The sequence below is a fragment of the Paracoccidioides lutzii genome (assembly GCF_000150705.2).
Source record: "Paracoccidioides lutzii Pb01 unplaced genomic scaffold supercont2.3, whole genome shotgun sequence".
NCBI classification, from domain to species: domain Eukaryota; kingdom Fungi; phylum Ascomycota; class Eurotiomycetes; order Onygenales; family Ajellomycetaceae; genus Paracoccidioides; species Paracoccidioides lutzii.
Window position 1 is genome coordinate 28,858 of NW_015440949.1, and position 18,521 is coordinate 47,378.

Below are 18,521 nucleotides of genomic sequence, written 5' to 3' on the forward strand. Positions count from 1 at the left end.
AAGCTGACAGTGAAGATCTCAATGTTTCACTTCTCTCAAGTGCTCACAAGTCTAGAGAAGCTTATGACAGAGATGAGAATCACATCAGTTTTTGCATTTAAACTAGACTTTATCTCTATGCCATTCTCTTTAAATCTTATAATTCTTTGATGAGAGATTATAGTTATCTTTTGCTAGACCAGCCAGAGGTTATCTAGATACATATCATGATCATATAACTCATTCACTACATAGAGAAAGGCTCATTCAGTTATGTGACTGTATATATCAATTTGAATGCCAGTCACCATGCTTATAGAGAGTTCCATAGAGTCTTCAAAGCTGGTCATTTTAACAGAGGGAATTTCAATACACAGAAGCTTATACTTATTAATGTAGAATTGAGAAATAAGATCATAGACATTACATTCACTGTCTATCATTGCTATAGTCAAAAAGGCATTATTTACTAGAGCATCAACAGTGAAGAGTTTGAATATCATCTTAGATTTAAATCTTTTCTATTACTTCTTCATAAGCTTCTTATTTTGCTTCCTTTAGTGTCTTTGAGTTAGAGCTACTCTTTTTCTGAATCCTCACTCATATTCATATTGTCATTGTCCAGTACCAGCTTGAGAATCACCTTAGCTATTGTGGGGGTGGCAAAGCATCTGAGAGGTTTGAATGAACAGCTCTTAATCATATAACCTTCAGCTCTGCATCTCAGGTATAGACCTTGCTCTCTTCATTGATTAATCTTTATTTGATTTATCAATTTGATGTGGCAGGCACTTGAGGTCATAGCATCAGAAGAGAGATTCATCAGATCATCAGTGAAAGCTTGAGACTGATTTCATCAATCAAAGACAGCATGATGAAGTGGAGAGTGTGGATTAGATGTTATATAATCTGAAGAAGATTTGCTCTCATGACATTTAGATCACTGTCTTAAAGTCTTAAGCTCAGAGAGTTGATAATCAACTAATCTAAGCTTCTTACAGTAATTCTCATAGAAAGATGATTCTCTTACACTCATCATATCTTCCTTCAGCTCTATGCTTAGAGTGGATTTCAAATACCTCTTTTTAATATGATCATCTCATTCATGACCATCAACTTCCAGCAGTAGCTGATTAAATTCAGGCAGAAAGTCAAAGAGAGCTCTTCTACTTTATCATAAATTGTTGAGCTTTTGCATAATCTTTTTCTGTTGTGCAAAATCACTAAAGAGCATGCATGTTTGCTTCAGTAAGCTCTCTATTATAAAGTTAATCTTGTTCTTATTACTCTCAACTCAGGGGTAAACTCAAGCTGCTGTCATTTTTTTTAGTCTCAAGTACACATATCAAACACATTTCTCATTATTATCTAAAGCTATTTCATTGATCTTAAGTTTTGATTGAAGCTTTAGCTCTCACTGAGAATAGTGCTTCAGATTAGAATCATCATACTTCTTGCAGTCTGATAGCTTGATCTTTAATTTTCTGACTGCAATGAGTGATTGCAGATTTAATTGAGAGAGAGTTGATGTTAAGATGTTCAAAGCTTGTTGTAGATTAGCTATTTCAGCTTGCTGAGCTGCTATTAAATCCCTGTTCTCACACTGGACCTGTTCCTGCTATTGGAGAAAGGTCATTCATTGTTGTTCAAAGCTGCTAAAAGTGTCCCTACTCATTGCTTCATGTTAATTCATTTGTGTATTCATTGTACAAGTCTGTCACTTTATCTCATTCAGCTAGACATTTTCAATGTTGCTCATTTGTTTGTTAGCACAATTGCTAACTCAGTCTATTCATATACCAGTACTATCACTGAACTTTGTGATGCAGGATTTAAGACTCTCAATAGTCTGTTGTATGTCAGCACATTTGCTGAGCTTCATGATACAGGATTAAGACTCCCAGTGGCCTATCAATGAAAGGAGTGAAGCAATTCGTAATGTAGAGGATTAAGCTCTAAGAACTAGAGACTAGTCCTCCTATATAACAAGGACAAATTGCTTGGGAAAGGGAAGAAAAGAATGAGATGAGAACACAAGCTTAAGCAAGCTCGCGTAGCATGATCACGTGCGCACGTGCAAATGATGGCTAGGCTGAGTCAGCCAGCCAGAGCGAGTCTAAGGGTTCAGCCCCTTATACTTGGGTGATATGACTAACTGGTATGTCGTGATGTAAGGCTTTAAATGTTATTTGCTGCCGGATTTCCTGTCACAGTCACTACCATAATTTTCTATTCTTATCTTTTCCTTTTTCCTTTCTTTCTTCCTTCGTTCTTTATTTTTGTTTTGTTTTATTTATTTATTTATTTAATTTTGAAAACTTGTGAACTGAATGGTGAATGGTTCTCTCGCTTTGTGAATCACCTTGGTATGGCTTTGCAAAAGATGGCGACTTCAATGCGTCTGCCGTAGGTATTCGTGTGTTTGCTTCCCATCAGCCTCCCTGAAGTGGTCCCGAAGACACCGCCTCGGGGGTTGGATTTGCATTGATCATACAACTCGCACTCTAATGATATGAATTATCCATAAGCTGCATGAAATTTTACGAAAGACTCGAAAAGTGGACTCCGTTCCTTAAAACAAATCCTTAACTCTGCCATCCGGATGCCGTTGGATTTGGCCAGAGAATTTGGTGACGCCTTCAGCAGAATATAAACGCAGAATATATTTTGGATATTATATTTTTATAATACAAGTATTAGTTAACTAGTTAACTAGTTAATTATTTTATATTCATAAAACTTTAACAACCTAGCTTAAATACTTTTATTCAACTTTAAAAAAAAAACTTTTAAACTTTTATTTTATTGATTTTTTAGTTATATTTTATATATTTATATAATCAATAAAAGTTATTAAATATTTATAAAATTCAGAATAATTAAAAGTTATAAAATTATTATATAAAAAAATTAAAGATCTAAAATTAAATATTCAATTACTAAATAATTTAAGTATAATAAAAACTATTCAAAGCAATTATTAAAATTGCTTTAAATATTTTAAGCTTTAAAAGCTAGTATATATACTATTAAATGAACATTTAAAAAAAATTTTTAATAATCAAGTAATTAAAATAATAACTAAATAAACTTTTATAATAAAAAGTTAAAAACTATAAATTTAAATCCTATAAAAAATATTTTAAATTTAATAAAATAATATTTAAAATTTAAATAATGATATTATAATTTATTATTTTTAATTATATAATATTTATTTGATCTAAATAATTAAGATTTATTATTTAATAATAATATTTTTAAACATAATGTATTAATCACACAATGGCATCTGAAATGATCAGTCGAACCAAAATTGAGCTGAAAGAAAGCGGATATTAACTCCCTGCGCAGTGAAGAAATCTTCGGGCCAAGCAATCATGGAGCCCAAGTTCATTTTATGAAGCTGGTCAGGGCAAAACCACAGGTCCTTCCCCCTAAGAGACACGAGAGACTTTTATACAGAAAGAGATGGTGGCTGATGTACTGTGCAAGGAAGCTCATCCGTGCTTTTCATTCCCTATTGTTGTCTAGAGGCACATCCTTTGCCTATTTTAACGTAAATGACGATCGAGTCTGGCTTTCTCAAACAAGATGTGGGACAGCTCGAGATTCGGCCCTGCGACCTCCTTCAGTCGAATATATTGCCTCGTACTTCACGACCGTATGATACAAAAAGAATTAATACTCCCTAACATGGAATAAAAGAGGTCATCATCCGTTTCGTGTTAATCCACAGTCCACAGTCTCTTGCATTTGAGTGTCTACTTGCTGATACATATAACTCCAAGGAATGTTAATTATGGAGACCGAAAGTCTCATTCAAGGATATGGACTATCCATATCCAAAAGCTTAGAAACTCCACGGAATCTGGCTTACGCGCATGCTTGATAAACCGATGGTTTTGTTGATGAATTAGTCGGTGGTACTCTCTCTCAAGGGTTCCTCAGTGCAGACTCCTGTCATCGCTGGCACGTCCCGGCCACCGGTCAAATTGTATATCTAAACGTTCTAGAAGGAACGAATTAATGTAACTAATCTGTGGCTCTATTACAGTAAAACCTCGTTATTACGAATCTCCATATAACGAATTCCTCCCTATAATGAACAAAAATTTCTTTCTGAATTCATTCTTCATACAAAAGTTCGTTAAACCTCTATACCGCGAAATTGGGTAACTGTTCATTCGAATTTCTATATTTTTCATTATATCGAGTTAAAATGCCGCGCAGGATTGCGATTTCGGCCAATCAAGAGATACCTAACTACCTCTACGCGCTCATAAATTTCAGAATCCAACCCTATGAATATAGAAACTCCTTCGACGTATTACGGCTTCGGAGGCTTTGGATTTGGTAAAAAGGTTTCACTTGTATGAGGAGCAGCAGGATCAGGGAGATCAGAGTCTAATTCAACAGCTTAATTACTATGAGATGAAGGTTGGCAGCACAGAAGCTTGCAAATCAGCAGTAGCAGGATATTCAGGCGTATTTGAAGCTCAACCTCTTTATAGCGAATTCCTCTATATAATGAATTGTATAGACTTCCAAGATTAAATCGTTATAACGAGGTTTTTACTATAGAGGACTTTTTGAATTTTTGTACTTGGAAGCACTATTATAGCTTTCTGGATAGCATCTGAGGGCCATGGGGGAGAAGAAATCATGTGCTATTGTCCGTCGTCTTTCTGTAGCATCGGATATAGCACTGGCTAGTCTCCGCAGAGGGCTGAATTAAATGACAACCTAGCAGCCGGTCTACACTATTCTTCTCTATCTTCTTCTTCTTTTCCATCCCTATCTTCTCTCCTCTGCCCCTTTTCTCACCCTCGCGAGCATTGTCAACACTGAGATCAAAAATTTGATGTGGCTTTTGATCAAGGTGTGCTTAGTGAGAATATATATCTCAGGCATTTATTATTATTATTATTATTATTATTATTATTATTATTATACTTGAATACAGTCAGTGATTATGACAAGTTCATGAAGTTGAGTACATACATGAGTGGATTAACTATACAGAAGAATCTAGAGTTGATAACACACTCATACAAAGAAAGCTGCTCAGTGATCAATGAGTTCAAATCAGGTGCCTGTGAGATAACATTTATTAAGCAGTGTCTGATTGGTATCTCTGGTCAGCTAAAATAGCCATTAGTCTACTAGCACATAAATTGCCATCATTTCTGATCATATATTGCAAGTTTTAGAATTATTCACTCCTTGATATTTTTCTCTAAGATTTTAGATATAGTTTTTTTTATTCTTCTTCTTCTTCTTCTTTCTTTATGCTTGTGTGCATTCAGTGACTATGACAAGTTGAAGTTGAGTATATACATAAGCTGATTATACAGAAAGAAGCTAGTGTCGAAAACACACTCAATAAAGTAAACTATATCTAAAACCCTAGAGAAAGATATCAAAGAGTGAATAATTCTAAAACTTGCAATATATGATCAGAAATGATGGCAATTTATGTGCTAGTAGACTAATGGCTATTTTAGCTGACCAGAGATACCAATCAGACGCTCTTTAATAAATGTCTTCTTTGTCTCATCAGATTTGAGGTACCCGATTGAACTCATGATCCCACGCCAAGTATTACCGAGCGGCTGCCTAAACCATTAGCCATCGAGAGAAGTCTCATATGCTTAATTGTGTTACAATTACCGCATTTTTATGATACTTATGAGTGTGATCTAAGCTCTAAGATATTAAGTACAGAGAGTTGAATGACCAGCTGTTTGACACTCTTAGTAAATAAAATAGCAAAACTTAGCAGCTTTATTGAGAATCTCTTTGTGTTGTATGGACATGTAGTCGCTCAACTAAGGTCGTATGAGGGACCTCGTATGTGTGTGCGGCAGCTCTGACGCTTGAGACGGGCCTTTCTAGTGCTTGAATAGCTAATGGGACTCTACCTTCTTGATAGGAGGTTTGAGCATCTTTGTGTTGTTGACATTTTGATGGTCAGCTGGATAAACACGACCCGTGCTGGGGAAGTGTATGAATAGATGGTGAATTATATTGTTAACCATTCGAATGTTTAATAGTTAGATTAGTTAGTTAACTAGTTAGCCGTGAGGGGTTGAAGAGATAAGGTTTAAACTTCTCGAGATCTACTAAGCTCTCGCAAGGCGCTTATACCCTACAAAGTTCCACTCCCATCCGTGGATTCCGGTGGACATGTCCAATGCGGGTAAAGCTACATTTAAATCCGTTTATACATTATCTAGCTACCTAGATATGTCATAATGAATTCCGGGCATCCGGTCGTGGATATCCTAATGCTTGCTGTATGGAAATATGCGCGTTGGAATACTATCCAAAACCGTTTCAATGTCAGAGATACCAAGATCAACATTGTTACCTGGCAGCGAAGGAAAGGTGAAAACTGAGCTCAAGCTTAGCTCATGTAAGGATATCCTCTCAACCCCCTTGGTTATTTTGAACACTTCTCTCTTGTCGCTGCTTATGCCACAATGTATTTCCTGTTAATGATAAGTCTTCTTTTTTCGACTGTTATTCGCGCTGGATATCCCCCGACCCCAACTGGTTTGACTGTGATCAATTCGACATTTCTGCGAGGAGCGCAAATATCCTATAAACAGGTCAAGGTAGATCATCCATATATTTATTTAATTGATATTCCTCAGTTGCTAACTGAAAGGACTTTTTCACCCAGGATGGAATTTGTGGCAAAAATGGGACAAATTCATATGCTGGGTATGCCAAATTCCCACCGAATTCGATGCCCGGAGTTGATCAAAACTACCCGGTCAATCTATTCTTCTGGTATTTCGAGTCTCAGAATAAATCGAAGGATGATCCGCTGTCAATTTGGCTCAACGGAGGTCCCGGTGCATCGTCGGTTTTTGGGTTATTTGCAGAGAATGGGCCATGCCAGGTGCTTGAAGACTCTAGAACAACGAAGCCAAACGAGTACTCCTGGAATAGATATTCCAATATGCTTTATCTAGACCAGCCTGTTCAGACGGGATTTAGCTATGATAATATTACCAGTGGGGTTATGGACTTGGAAACGTCGAATATTATACCTGGGGGAATGCCAAATACTACAAAGATTGCCGGAGCCTTTTCGAGCCAGAACGAGCTCAATACGGCCAATACCACGGAGAATGCTGCAAGGCAGTTTTGGTTCTTTCTTCAGCTTTGGACTCGGGATTTCAACAAGTATACCGAGAAAAGGATAAATTTCGACATATATTTATGGACGGAGTCATACGGTGGCAGATATGGCCCGACTTTCGCGAGGTATATTTTGGAGCAAAACTCCAATATTCAATCGTTGAAGGTAAAGGGCAAAGTCCTGGTTTTGAAAGCTCTAGCCATCATCAATGGTTGTATCGAATTACCACTCCAATCGTTCTCATATCCTGCAATTGCATTCAATAATTCCTATGGAATTCAGAGAATCGACGAGAAGGCGAAAAACGAATCAGAAGGCGCTCTGAGCCATTGCCTTGAAAAGATTTCCGAGTGTCGACGCTTTGCTGAATCCTATGATCCTGATGTCATTGGCAACGTTGAAAATGTGACTAGCAAATGTTACGAGGCAAGCAATTTCTGTACGAATAATGTTGAGGGCCCTTATGTGGCCCAGGAAAGATGGGGTTATTATGATATGTCTCACTGCTACCTTGATCCGTTCCCACCTGAGTATTATGTCGGGTTTCTGGCACGTCATGATGTGCAGCAGGCATTGGGAGTCCCCGTTAATTTTACCGAGATCTCCCCAGCAGTCGGAAACGCATTCAACAAGTCAGGAGACTATGCGAGAAGCGACAAGAAAGGATATCTGAAAGATCTCACTTACTTGCTAGATTCCAATGTCCCCGTGACATTGGTATATGGCGATCGCGATTACGCTTGCAACTGGATCGGCGGAGAAGCTGTTAGTCTTGCGGTCAAGTATAATGGCTCAGTGCAGTTCAATAATTCCGGCTACGCGGACATTATATTGAACTCTACCGAAGAGAATAATTGGGGGGTTGTACGGCAGCATGGGTTCTTCTCGTTCATTCGTGTCTACCAGGCTGGCCACACAGTTCCTTCTTATCAGCCAGAGCTTGCGCTAGAATTATTTCGTCGGGCACTTTTATACCTTGACTTTGCAACGGGGAGTGTTAATTTGGTCACTCATTTGAATTACTCGACTGGTGGACCCGCCAACTCCACTCATACTGAGAAAGACCTTCCTACACCATCTCCAACATGTTACTTCTGGTCCTTGGAGTCGTCATGCGCAGGCAATCAGATTGGCGCCGTGAGAGAAGGGAATGCAACGTTCACAAAGGATTACATCGTTGCCGCTCCCACGGCTCCCCCAGACACGTGTCCGATGGCCAACCAGAGCAAAACAACGGCCCCCAGAGGTATACGGAGGGGTTCGAAAGGCGACTTTTTTGTTCGCTGACCGAAACGCACGATGGTAGAAAATGTGGGATTCCAGATTTTAATGTATAGTTTAATTTTGAAAAGTTTTTCGGATTGTTCGCAACTCAAATTCCCTATTGTTCCCCTTGATGTAATTTTCGATCACATTAACTCTAGGTACCTTTTCATGCAGATGACATTTTATTTGTGGTTAATGTAATATGCCAACCAGAGTCAGATATCTGATCGTAGGCAACAATGTAGCCCTTCGATTGCCGCTTTCGTCTAAGTTTCTGTATCGAGTCCCATAAATCTGCACCAGCAAATGGTTGCGCCTCTCCTGAATGAGGCAACGCCCGTCACCGTTTGGTAGGTACTGGGCAATGGTTACATGATATTCGGGGTCGTGTACCTTGTAGCTGCTGTGTTGAAGCAAATGTTAGAATAGACGACGCGAAGGACAATTCTCAAGGAAGTTAACATAAATAGTGAAGACTAATATGTTACACCCTAAAAGTGTTTATGAGTGTGATGTGACTAAAGTTAGCGTAGATCGAGATGCTCATTGACTCGTCAATTTAAAATAGCAAATAAAAAATAGAATAGCATTCAGAGGGAACATCAGCATACCTAAACGCCCTTGAGATGTTTGGGCATGTCAAATAGTAATGGGATCAAGGTGAATGTATCGCATACGAAGCAATTGCGCATCAATTTGAGAAATATTTTATTGATAGTTGACGCCTTTTGACTTGCTCCCAAGCCGTCACTCTCACCAGGACAAAGGCAGAGACCGCTCATCCAGGTGAGACCTCTATCTCATGCCTTGATTTAACCCTTCGGATGTTTGTCTGGCCTAAAATTTAATATCAAGCAAGACGTTTCTCGAAGTTCTATGATCGATCCTTAATGACGAAGAGACATGAAAATCGACTTGAGCTCTATCGTTCCACGGAACTGAGGAAAATGTCTTATTTTAATCTGATAAAAAGAATTTAAACATTCACGTAGTAATGACGTCCATCAACGAGCTCCACAAACATTGTAGTAGAGGGCGTCTTCGACCTAGCAGACTCCAACAAAGAATATTGGTTTGGGAAATGATTTTGGGGACGCTAAAATGTTGACATCACTAGAACATCTGGGATTTGCTAAATAGAACACAATATAGGTCACTAAAGGAATTTAGACAATAAATGAAAGTGAAGAATATCATAAAGGAAGTGAACGCTCAAGCAATAACCCTCAAAGGTCACAAAGCGATGTTGAATGGAGGAGATAGTTCAACCTCACGTGACTTTAAGGTGAACCAACTTTCCATTCCGGTTAGCGGCATTTGACCGGGCCGACATAGCTCCGGCTGTCATCTCACTTGGAGCTTGCAATCGGCCAAGACCTTGGAGATAAATTGCACATTGGTAAAATCCGACAGTAACAGCCCCATCGACAATCAGCCAAACTACAGCCCGGTAGACAATATTAAACACCACAAACATGTCGAAATTTGCAAAGTACGTCTGCTCTTGAACTCTTTGTTTGTATTGGATGTGAAATAAATTGACTAACATGCCATAGTCGCTCTGACTGGGCGGACGACGAGGAGTTTGATGACGCCCAAACTCTTCCAGCTCAACAAGTTATTACCAACAAAGACGGCACCAAAACGGTGATTTCTTATCGCTTTAATGACGATGGCAAAAAAGTGAAAACTAGCCGCCGAATTCGCACAACAGTAGTCAAGGAACACGTGAACCCCAGAGTCGCAGAACGACGAACGTGGCCAAAGTTTGGACTTGAGAAGGGTCACCCTCCCGGTCCCTCGTTAGATACCACTTCTGTTGGAGAAAACATTATCTTCAGACCCAGTGTAAACTGGAAAGCACAAGCGAAGGAGGCAGAGAAAGCCGGTCTCGAGAAGGGAAGCATCAAAGATCAGCTCAAGGACAAGAAAGTAAAATGCCGAATTTGTTCTGGTGAGCATTTCACTGCCAGATGTCCGTTCAAGGACACAATGGCACCGGTTGAAGAATCTGGCTCCGCTGCTGTTGACGATATGGGCGATGAGCGGCCGGCGGGCGGCCTGGGCGCTGGTGGCAACAGTTACGTGCCACCCCATCTACGAAAGGGTGGTGCTGCAGCTGGAGAGAGGATGGGCGGTAAATATGAGCGAGATGATCTGGCAACTCTGCGCGTTACGAACGTAAGTTCATGCATAATCAGGTGTCGCGCCGTTCTTGCATACTAACTGTGTGGCAGGTGAGCGAGCTGGCGGAAGAGCAAGAAATTCGGGATATGTTCGAGAGATTTGGTCGCGTTACCAGAGTCTTTTTGGCAAAGGATCGGGAAACGAACATGGCCAAAGGCTTTGCCTTCATTTCATTTCAGGATAGAAGTGATGCTGCTCGCGCATGCGAGAAAATGGACGGCTGTAAGTTACCAAAGTTGGGGTATCACCATCCGACAATTCCATTGCTAATGCGTTTTACAGTTGGTTATCGACATCTGATCCTCCGAGTGGAATTTGCGAAGAAGACTTCGTGACTAAACTGGTTTCCTTCTGGCTAATGTGGTGGTGTTTTAAAATTGATATGATTTTCGGTAAAGAAACATTTTCTCTCCAGCGTATTTTGTTGATAACGACTGTTGAATGACAACATATACGGTTTCCTTAATTGATTCTTTCCAAATCCGTAGACGAACTCAACTGTAAGACCACGCGTATACTTGGACCTATGATTTGAGGTACTGGTTCATATCTACTGGCCCGTCACTCGCAGTGTGTGTGTGTGTGTCATCCCATCCTTGCCTCTGTTTATTGCTCCACATGCAATCACTTTTCCTCCAGGGCTGTTTTCATAACCTCATGGTTTCGAAGTATTCCCCTTTGGAGCTAGGCATCGTACTTTGTTCTCACCAACTCCTATGCTTTTAATTTTACAGCAATATCAAATACCGCATAAAATAATAAGGCTTCTCGCCGCAGTTCTGAACACGTCATTCAGCCAAGGTCCCATACATTCCGGGTGTTACGAAATATGTTGGGCCCCTTCTGCCCTATCCATTCGGATGTCCTTGCAACAATCATCGACAGCAAATAGTATTCGTGTTCACTCTTTCTTCTTTCCTTTTCCATCCTTCTTCCGCCTTTCTTTCGGACATTTCTGCATATTTGCTTTTGTTCCCCCTTATTCTGACACGTCCAACCAACCATTTTCTGTTTCTTTCTGCTTCATGTTCTCCTCCTCCCACTGCCCACATCGATCCAATATACAAGAAATTACCACTCTGTATCAACGTTTTCGAGATTTCTTCAATCTCGACCGCCGACAGCAAGGTCCACTAATGAGTAGGGAGCAAAATTTGTATGCATATATGCGGTCAGACTTTTAAATTCAGCGGGCATGAGCATCCCGCCAGTCCCGCATGCTGTATAACTAGCCCCCACGACATCTATGTTAGCGTACGATTGCTCCGCCCCTCCATCTATGGCCGGAACTTCATAAAAGTGGAACAACATGCTGTAAGCCACGCCCGCTATAAAGTCTTACGAAACCTCTCCCTCCAGGATGCCAACCGACGCACCGCATTGCATCTGAAAAGCTACATTACCGTTTGAGTATCTCACAACCGTGATAGTCCCAACAGCTAGAGACTTATTTACTTCTGATATCAGTCTGGTGAATCGTTCGAATGAATGGTCAAGCTGGGAACGTAGAATCCGAGAAGCTGCTAATATCACTCATGCGCTGCAGAGGGGTTATGTATGTATCTACAGAGTGCATGCATTTTAATTTGCTTTTTTGCTCCTTACTTCTCTTCTCGTGGCTCTATCTCCCCATTCACTGTATTTTGGGGCTTTTTTTTTTTTTTTTTTTTTTTTTTTTTTGGAACTCTTCAGGGTCCTCAATTAATGCAAAACATTTTCTCATTATTCAGTCTTTCTTCTTTACAGTGATGTCTTATCCTCTCTATTGGCAAACAAAAATCTTTTTTGGCGTCATGCAACTTACAGTTTTCCCATTTCCCTTATTGCTGGGCCTCAAATCCGCCATTTCTCGTTCCTACCCGGTTTCTCACCTCTTGTTACTTAGTCTAGTTATATCATTCATCCTACTTAACAATGGCCGCTTGTTTGCACTGAAGTGGAAGCCAAAATTCTTTCCATTCAAGTTCGGAAAGACACCATATATCCTGATAACATCAATCAGATTGTATCGCAATATAAAGTCGGAACGAAGATTGTTGACAGAGCAGGCTGGCCTAGCGGGAGATGAGAGAAATAGAAACTCCAGGAAAAGACTACAAGCACGGCAATCTCATAGGTGCTAATATGAAAATAAGGAACGAACTGAGGCAACAGAATGGGCGAGAAAGGATTGATTTGGCTTCATCTCCTCGAGCGACCAACCCTGACTATCAACGACGCCCTTCAATTCTACCCAACCGCCCGCTCGATGTTTTGGACTGCCTGAAGTCCCAACCGACGGCAAATGAATAGCAAACATCTTTGCTGAAAACGTTTCTTTTGTCAAAACCCGGCACGGAGCGGTAGGGATTGGAGATAGCTCGGTTTTATATCATACATGCATACCTTGGTACTAAGTTAACTATTAGTTATGTGAAAAAAAGAAACCTAAATCCAACTGGCAAAACGGAGCAGCAGCAAACCCTTCAGTCTCCCTGCGCTAACCTACACCATTCAAGCACCAGACACACCGCACATACACACTTCACAGCCCACCCTGGAAATTCAGCAAGATAAAATGAACCAACTAGATAAAACCTGGCGCTAACACTCCGATAGCAACGATCTGGAAAATGCACAGATTAGGCCAGCCAGACACCGCCTCAAAGAATACAACCAATCTCCAAGGCTGAGAAATTTTTGGCTCAGCGGGTGGCATGTTTCTTGATTGATATTATGAGGCCGGAAAGAGGGAAGAAACGATGAAGACATGAAAATTTTCTTCCTTTTGGCTCCCGTAATCCAGGATCATATGCATGAGGGTCGGATATTTCTCCTTAAGTGTGCCGCGTCCGTTGTTTAGTTTCATGTTTGGTTCCTTCGGCAGCTAGTTAAAATGTCATGAATCTGTCCCCCCCGGAGTTGACAGATTTATCGAGTTACAAGTTTAACATGTTACTGCACATTACATAGGTACTCCGTATATATACCTATATACAGCATAGCAAACCCAAGATCACATCTAGGGGGGTTGTGCGGTCTGGCCGAACGAACCATACTCTGCCCTTCCGAGATCGATACGTAGCATATCTAATTAGCCAACTAACTAGCCACAACTCGTCATATTTTGAGTTGCGAACGTTCAAACGTTGGTACTTCGTCTCGGGAACGAATAGGGCGAGAGACCATGATTTAAGGTATACCCAACGATTTGGGTGAAGCGACAAACCTCGCCCGCCCCCTTACCTGCGAAGTGGCATGGAACCGTGGAGGGGTTTAAGTCTGTAGGCTTGTAACGGGTACAAGGCCTGTTCCTCCAACTTTGCAGAACTAACTCGGTACCATATGTCTAGTAGTTATATGTTTTCTTCAAACCGGTATCAATTGTGTATATTTCCTCAACATTCCTCACCTTCCATATCCTTACACGACGTATATCTTCCTACCCGTTCTACGGGCTATTCCATCTCGTGTTTTGTTCCTGTGCCTGCCACCTATCCATTCGGAGGCTCCGAGGCTAGGAATCTTTGGGATGGTTCTTCTTCCATGGAAAAAGCTGAGATACCCCTTCCCATGTTAACTACCTCCATATCATTTAGCATTAACATCATATGATAGTTATAAGGATTATGTGATGGCCACTGGGCAATAGCGGTAAACGACCACCACAAAGGCCCTGACCGTCCCGCATCTCTGCTGGATACATACATCGCGGGTTTCTATGTCCCTACATGGGTATCTAGCTCCGTGATCCATGTAGGTATGTATCGGAACCAATAATTTTTTTTTTCCCTTTATTTTCTCGTATATGCGAGACGGGAAATTTCCCGATACCTAACTAGAGATCCATACGGGGCTTAAGGCTTATATCCTGTACATCATGATATCGTGGGGACATGGTGTTTTGTGAGACTCCTGATTGTTATCAAGAAGACAAAGGAAGAGTAATAAGGGGGCATATGGCCAAAACGCCAGCATAACCGGCCTTCTATGTATTCTCTGCACCGTATTATTTATCAGCCAAATGCATCGAAAAGATCATCTAGCTATAGGAAGCATGTATGTCATGATCAGCGAGGCCGTCATCGATCATGTCCAGCGCTCCCGTCAGCCGTCAAGTTAGCCCAACTAAACCTTACTTTTTGCCTTGCCCTTTTTTTTACCTGAGCCAGGCTTAGTTTAGCTATAGTTTCTTTCTTTTCCACCTCTATCCCGCTCTATTCGGGCCTCCTCCCTTATTAGTATGCATATGCCGAAATCAAGTCCGCGCAAATCTCAACGAGAAGTGGCGTCTTCAGCCCGAATAGCGGGCATGATGTTCAGATATTGATATGATGAGCCCTAATAGAGCTCATAATATGAGGTAAGAGGCGCGTGGCGATCACTGACCACTTCGTCCGCGATATCTACCCTGATCTTTAACGAAAGGCCCTAACTAGAAGTGATCGACTTGGAGACCAGGGCCCAGGCCAAGATGCGGAGGAGGGGGGGTTCTTGAATGGAGGGGATTTTGATCTAAAATTTCTGGCTTGATATTTGGAAAGAATGAGAGACGGGCTGTCTCTCCATCAGTAATGATGCTGGATTCTATAACAGATGAGCCATTCTTGCATATCCTACTGACGTTATTGACGCTGACCAGTTGGTTAATGGTTATTGATCTATATCTGCACAAATGACATGTCTCTTTGCCGATGCCCGTTGATATTGATTACAGAAACCATGTGCATATCTGAAGGCTGGATGCTGGATGCTCCTTTCACCAGGGTCTAAATAGAAATAATACTCATTTTTAGTCTTAATTATATGGTTCTCGTTGTTTTAAACTTCACATCTTGATCCAGCCAGCTGATCTGTTTCCTCTACCGCCTTATTTTGAGGTCTGTTATTACCGTTAAAACACTAACCCATAGTAAGGAACGAAATGAGGATGGACAAGAGAGTTTGGATTGTAACCACCAAGAAGTTTTGAAAATGAGGAATGATTAATTATTTGTTGAAGTCCTAACATGGCAGCAGTCTTGTTTGAATTCTTCTTCTACGTTTACTCGCTTTCAGACATTGATTGCTATTGGCATTCCTTCTCTCTCTTTCATTCCGATACTATAAACAGGGATGTAAAATAATATATGTCGCACATCTTTCGATCCAATCCCTGTTTTGCTCTCCTCCTCTTGCCACCATATGAATAGATACCAGTGCAATTAATATTTATTCCAATTTTTATCTTCACCAACTTAGAAGAAATTTCTTCATTAGGTAAGTGCTGATAGGACTCTTAGATTAGGAAACGAAAGCTATTTCTATTGGCTGTTTTTACCTTCTGGCGTCCGTGGCTTTAGTCGACGTCTGAGGTGGCGTTCATAGGGAGGTGAAGTGTCTGCTTTGGATGCATGACGAACATTCTGCAACCACCGGGCTTCCAAGGAACCCTTGCGGACCTCCGGCAACCATCCATCTGTTTGGTTGTTGGGTAGAGCTCAATCATCCTCGCATTCCTCAGGCCTCCCCCCACTATCTCTGAGTTGTAAATTGGTTAAGGTAGTAGAATAAGGGGGCTGCTGGTGTTCGAACCGGATAGAGGCTTCCAACCTTAAACAGACGTTATACATGCACAACGTCCGGTTTCCTTGAATTTCTGTATAGATGCTTCCGCTTGCAGAGCCCCATTATCAAACCACTGTCCAAGAATATAGGTATTTTGTTGGTGGAGTCGCAACTCATGCCCTATAACCGAGTGGTTCATAGATAATATAGATCGTCATATTACTTTTGGTATATCTGCTGCAATTAGAAGATTTGATTCCCCTTTCCTCGACTGACGAGCATTTCCCTTGATAGCAACCACTTATCCCGAAAGTCGCATTGGTAAACTCAATTCTAAGGGGGGAAAAGCATGTTTTTTAAAATATAAAACTTATCAAGGACATAAGGTTGCCGTTATGTATGTAAGACGAGATGTCGAGTCCACATGAATAGATCGTTTACTCCGTGTTAATTCGAAAGACAGAGATATTCATCAGCAATAAAACTTGTCTGTAGAGTGAGGGCATTGCGTGTACCTGAGAGCGCTCTCCTTGCATGTTGCATGAGCACTGCTTTAAGACAACAACTAAGTATATGGGGACTCAAAAATGAAGATATATAACCAGAAATTATGCAGATCCACCATTGAACGGTGTAACAAGTTCACAGGCGGTGCACGCTTCACGTGGTCGGCAATCTGGATGTTCTTCAGAAAGAGATGGTTGATAATAGGACATGAAATTGCAAACACATCTGACAAACAGTTAGAATTAAGGGGAATAGCACGTATTTGCAATAACACGTTTCAAGATCAATATTATTAGATGTTGATATGGAGCAGTCTGGAAGAGATCAGAAATAGTGTTCAATGAATCTGGATCGAATACACCGGAAGCGAGTCAGCAGAAAAATAGTCATTCCTTCAATATTCATTGTGAATTTAAGATATTTATGAGTAGCTTATCCAAAGTTGCTAGATTAACACATCAACAACAGCAAAGCAACAGCAGCAAGAATCACTATCCACGGAATGAACTGTTGGTCATGGCCTTGTATATTGTGTTACGAACTGGAAGAGAAAGGAGCTGTAGGGACTAGATTTGCATCAGAGTAAAAGGGAAGCAGAGGGGGATCGAATTTAATCCATCATCAATAGAAACACCCAACTGCGGCAAAAGCCATTCCTTGCCAATAGAAGCCGGTCGCCCGCTGCGAGGCTGTGGTGTTACCCATCTCTGGGTCGACAACGGTTAGCTTCGAAGCACGCTTTCAGACTTCGTGAGATTTTCTACAGCAACCAATTGCTGCGCTAATTGTTGCTGATTGAAGGAATGGTAAGGTTGCATGTCATCGAAATGCAATTTGCCCAGGGCATACACATGGTTACCCAAACTGGCCCACCAACACAGCTCGTGTGGTACCGATAAGAAAAACCTGGACAAGACGGTGGCTAGCAACGGCCACTAGAATTTATGAGCGTCGAGCCGAATGCCAGATCGAGTCACATGCGAAACAATTAGAAACGCGGTTTGGAAAACCTCGTTGCTGAATCCCAGGTATCCATAGCTAACAAGGAGCAAACCAAACACAGTATAGTTATTGGTTAGCTGACTCAGGGAGCTCCCAAGTTCAAAATTCGAGGAACACCGCCACATTAACATGAAAGCACAGCTGAGTAACTCAGAAAGCATATATATTGGGAATATACAATAATTGTATCAAGGTTAATCGAATAGTTCTGAGGGACTTGTCGGCATCCAAGCCTGAATGGCAATGAGAATCTTGCACTGCCAGCATGACGGTACGTCCGAATGTTGAAACACGCCCGACTATATCCACATCAATTTGAATGCATCTATTGATCTTGGGTTTCTGTATTGACATCTGGTTTAACTAGATGTTATTGCTCATTGCTTCCAGCAACGATATACACCGACTGTCTCGGGTACACGATGCATCATATGCTCCGCTGTCCGGCCAGACGCAGCCAGTGGCGACGTAGGTGTTTCTTTTGGAGTGAGCTGGCACCACTGACACTGATTGTGTTTTGGAGCATTAGGCTTCCAGTAAATAGGGGTAATAGCCTATGAGAACTGTCTTTGGAAATTCGTTGGCATAATTAGAACCCGTCTAAGGGCGAAGGGAGGACAGTAAGTAATCAGTGAGAAATGGTAAAAAGATAATTGCGGTAATTCGTACAGCCGACAGAATATTGGCGCAATGGGAAAGAGTGGGGCATCAATTATTTTGTATAAAGAGGCGCTATTAATGCTCGCAACAACAACGGGGAAGCATATGCTGGGTGAACTCCAAGTGCTTCAATTGATATATAGCAACGACGAGCTGGTAACACGTCGAAAGGTCTGCCCCTGTCGTCATACAACCAGGCGTTGCACGGAGAAATCAGTAAGAAATCAATTAATGAAAACAG

At 41.1% G+C, this 18,521-nt stretch overlaps 5 protein-coding genes across 5 annotated transcripts; 3 read left to right on the forward strand and 2 right to left on the reverse strand.

Annotated features, from left to right (window-relative positions):
* Window positions 1-3,573: 3,573 nt before the first annotated feature.
* Window positions 3,574-3,871, forward strand: PAAG_01328 (hypothetical protein; the record flags this gene model as incomplete). Its single annotated transcript, XM_015844315.1, has 2 exons — window positions 3,574-3,643; window positions 3,771-3,871. 2 exons carry the CDS (start codon window positions 3,574-3,576, stop codon window positions 3,869-3,871), a joined length of 171 nt encoding a protein of 56 aa, XP_015701223.1.
* A 2,593-nt stretch (window positions 3,872-6,464) lies between these two features.
* On the forward strand, window positions 6,465-8,419 carry PAAG_01329 (carboxypeptidase S1; the record flags this gene model as incomplete). Its single annotated transcript, XM_002796275.1, has 2 exons — window positions 6,465-6,599; window positions 6,668-8,419. The coding sequence occupies 2 exons, from the start codon at window positions 6,465-6,467 to the stop codon at window positions 8,417-8,419; spliced, it is 1,887 nt and encodes a 628-aa protein (XP_002796321.1).
* A 1,454-nt stretch (window positions 8,420-9,873) lies between these two features.
* On the forward strand, window positions 9,874-10,920 carry PAAG_01330 (eukaryotic translation initiation factor 3 RNA-binding subunit; the record flags this gene model as incomplete). The annotated part of the gene is made up of 4 exons (XM_002796276.2): window positions 9,874-9,890; window positions 9,955-10,579; window positions 10,636-10,807; window positions 10,868-10,920. The coding sequence occupies 4 exons, from the start codon at window positions 9,874-9,876 to the stop codon at window positions 10,918-10,920; spliced, it is 867 nt and encodes a 288-aa protein (XP_002796322.1).
* Window positions 10,921-11,923: 1,003 nt separating this feature from the next.
* On the reverse strand, window positions 11,924-12,431 carry PAAG_11260 (hypothetical protein; the record flags this gene model as incomplete). Its single annotated transcript, XM_015846938.1, has 2 exons — window positions 11,924-12,082; window positions 12,390-12,431. The coding sequence occupies 2 exons, from the start codon at window positions 12,429-12,431 to the stop codon at window positions 11,924-11,926; spliced, it is 201 nt and encodes a 66-aa protein (XP_015703360.1).
* Window positions 12,432-12,489: 58 nt separating this feature from the next.
* PAAG_11261 (hypothetical protein) lies at window positions 12,490-12,884 on the reverse strand (the record flags this gene model as incomplete). The annotated part of the gene is made up of 2 exons (XM_002796277.2): window positions 12,490-12,570; window positions 12,729-12,884. 2 exons carry the CDS (start codon window positions 12,882-12,884, stop codon window positions 12,490-12,492), a joined length of 237 nt encoding a protein of 78 aa, XP_002796323.2.
* Between the last annotated feature and the right edge of the window lie 5,637 nt (window positions 12,885-18,521).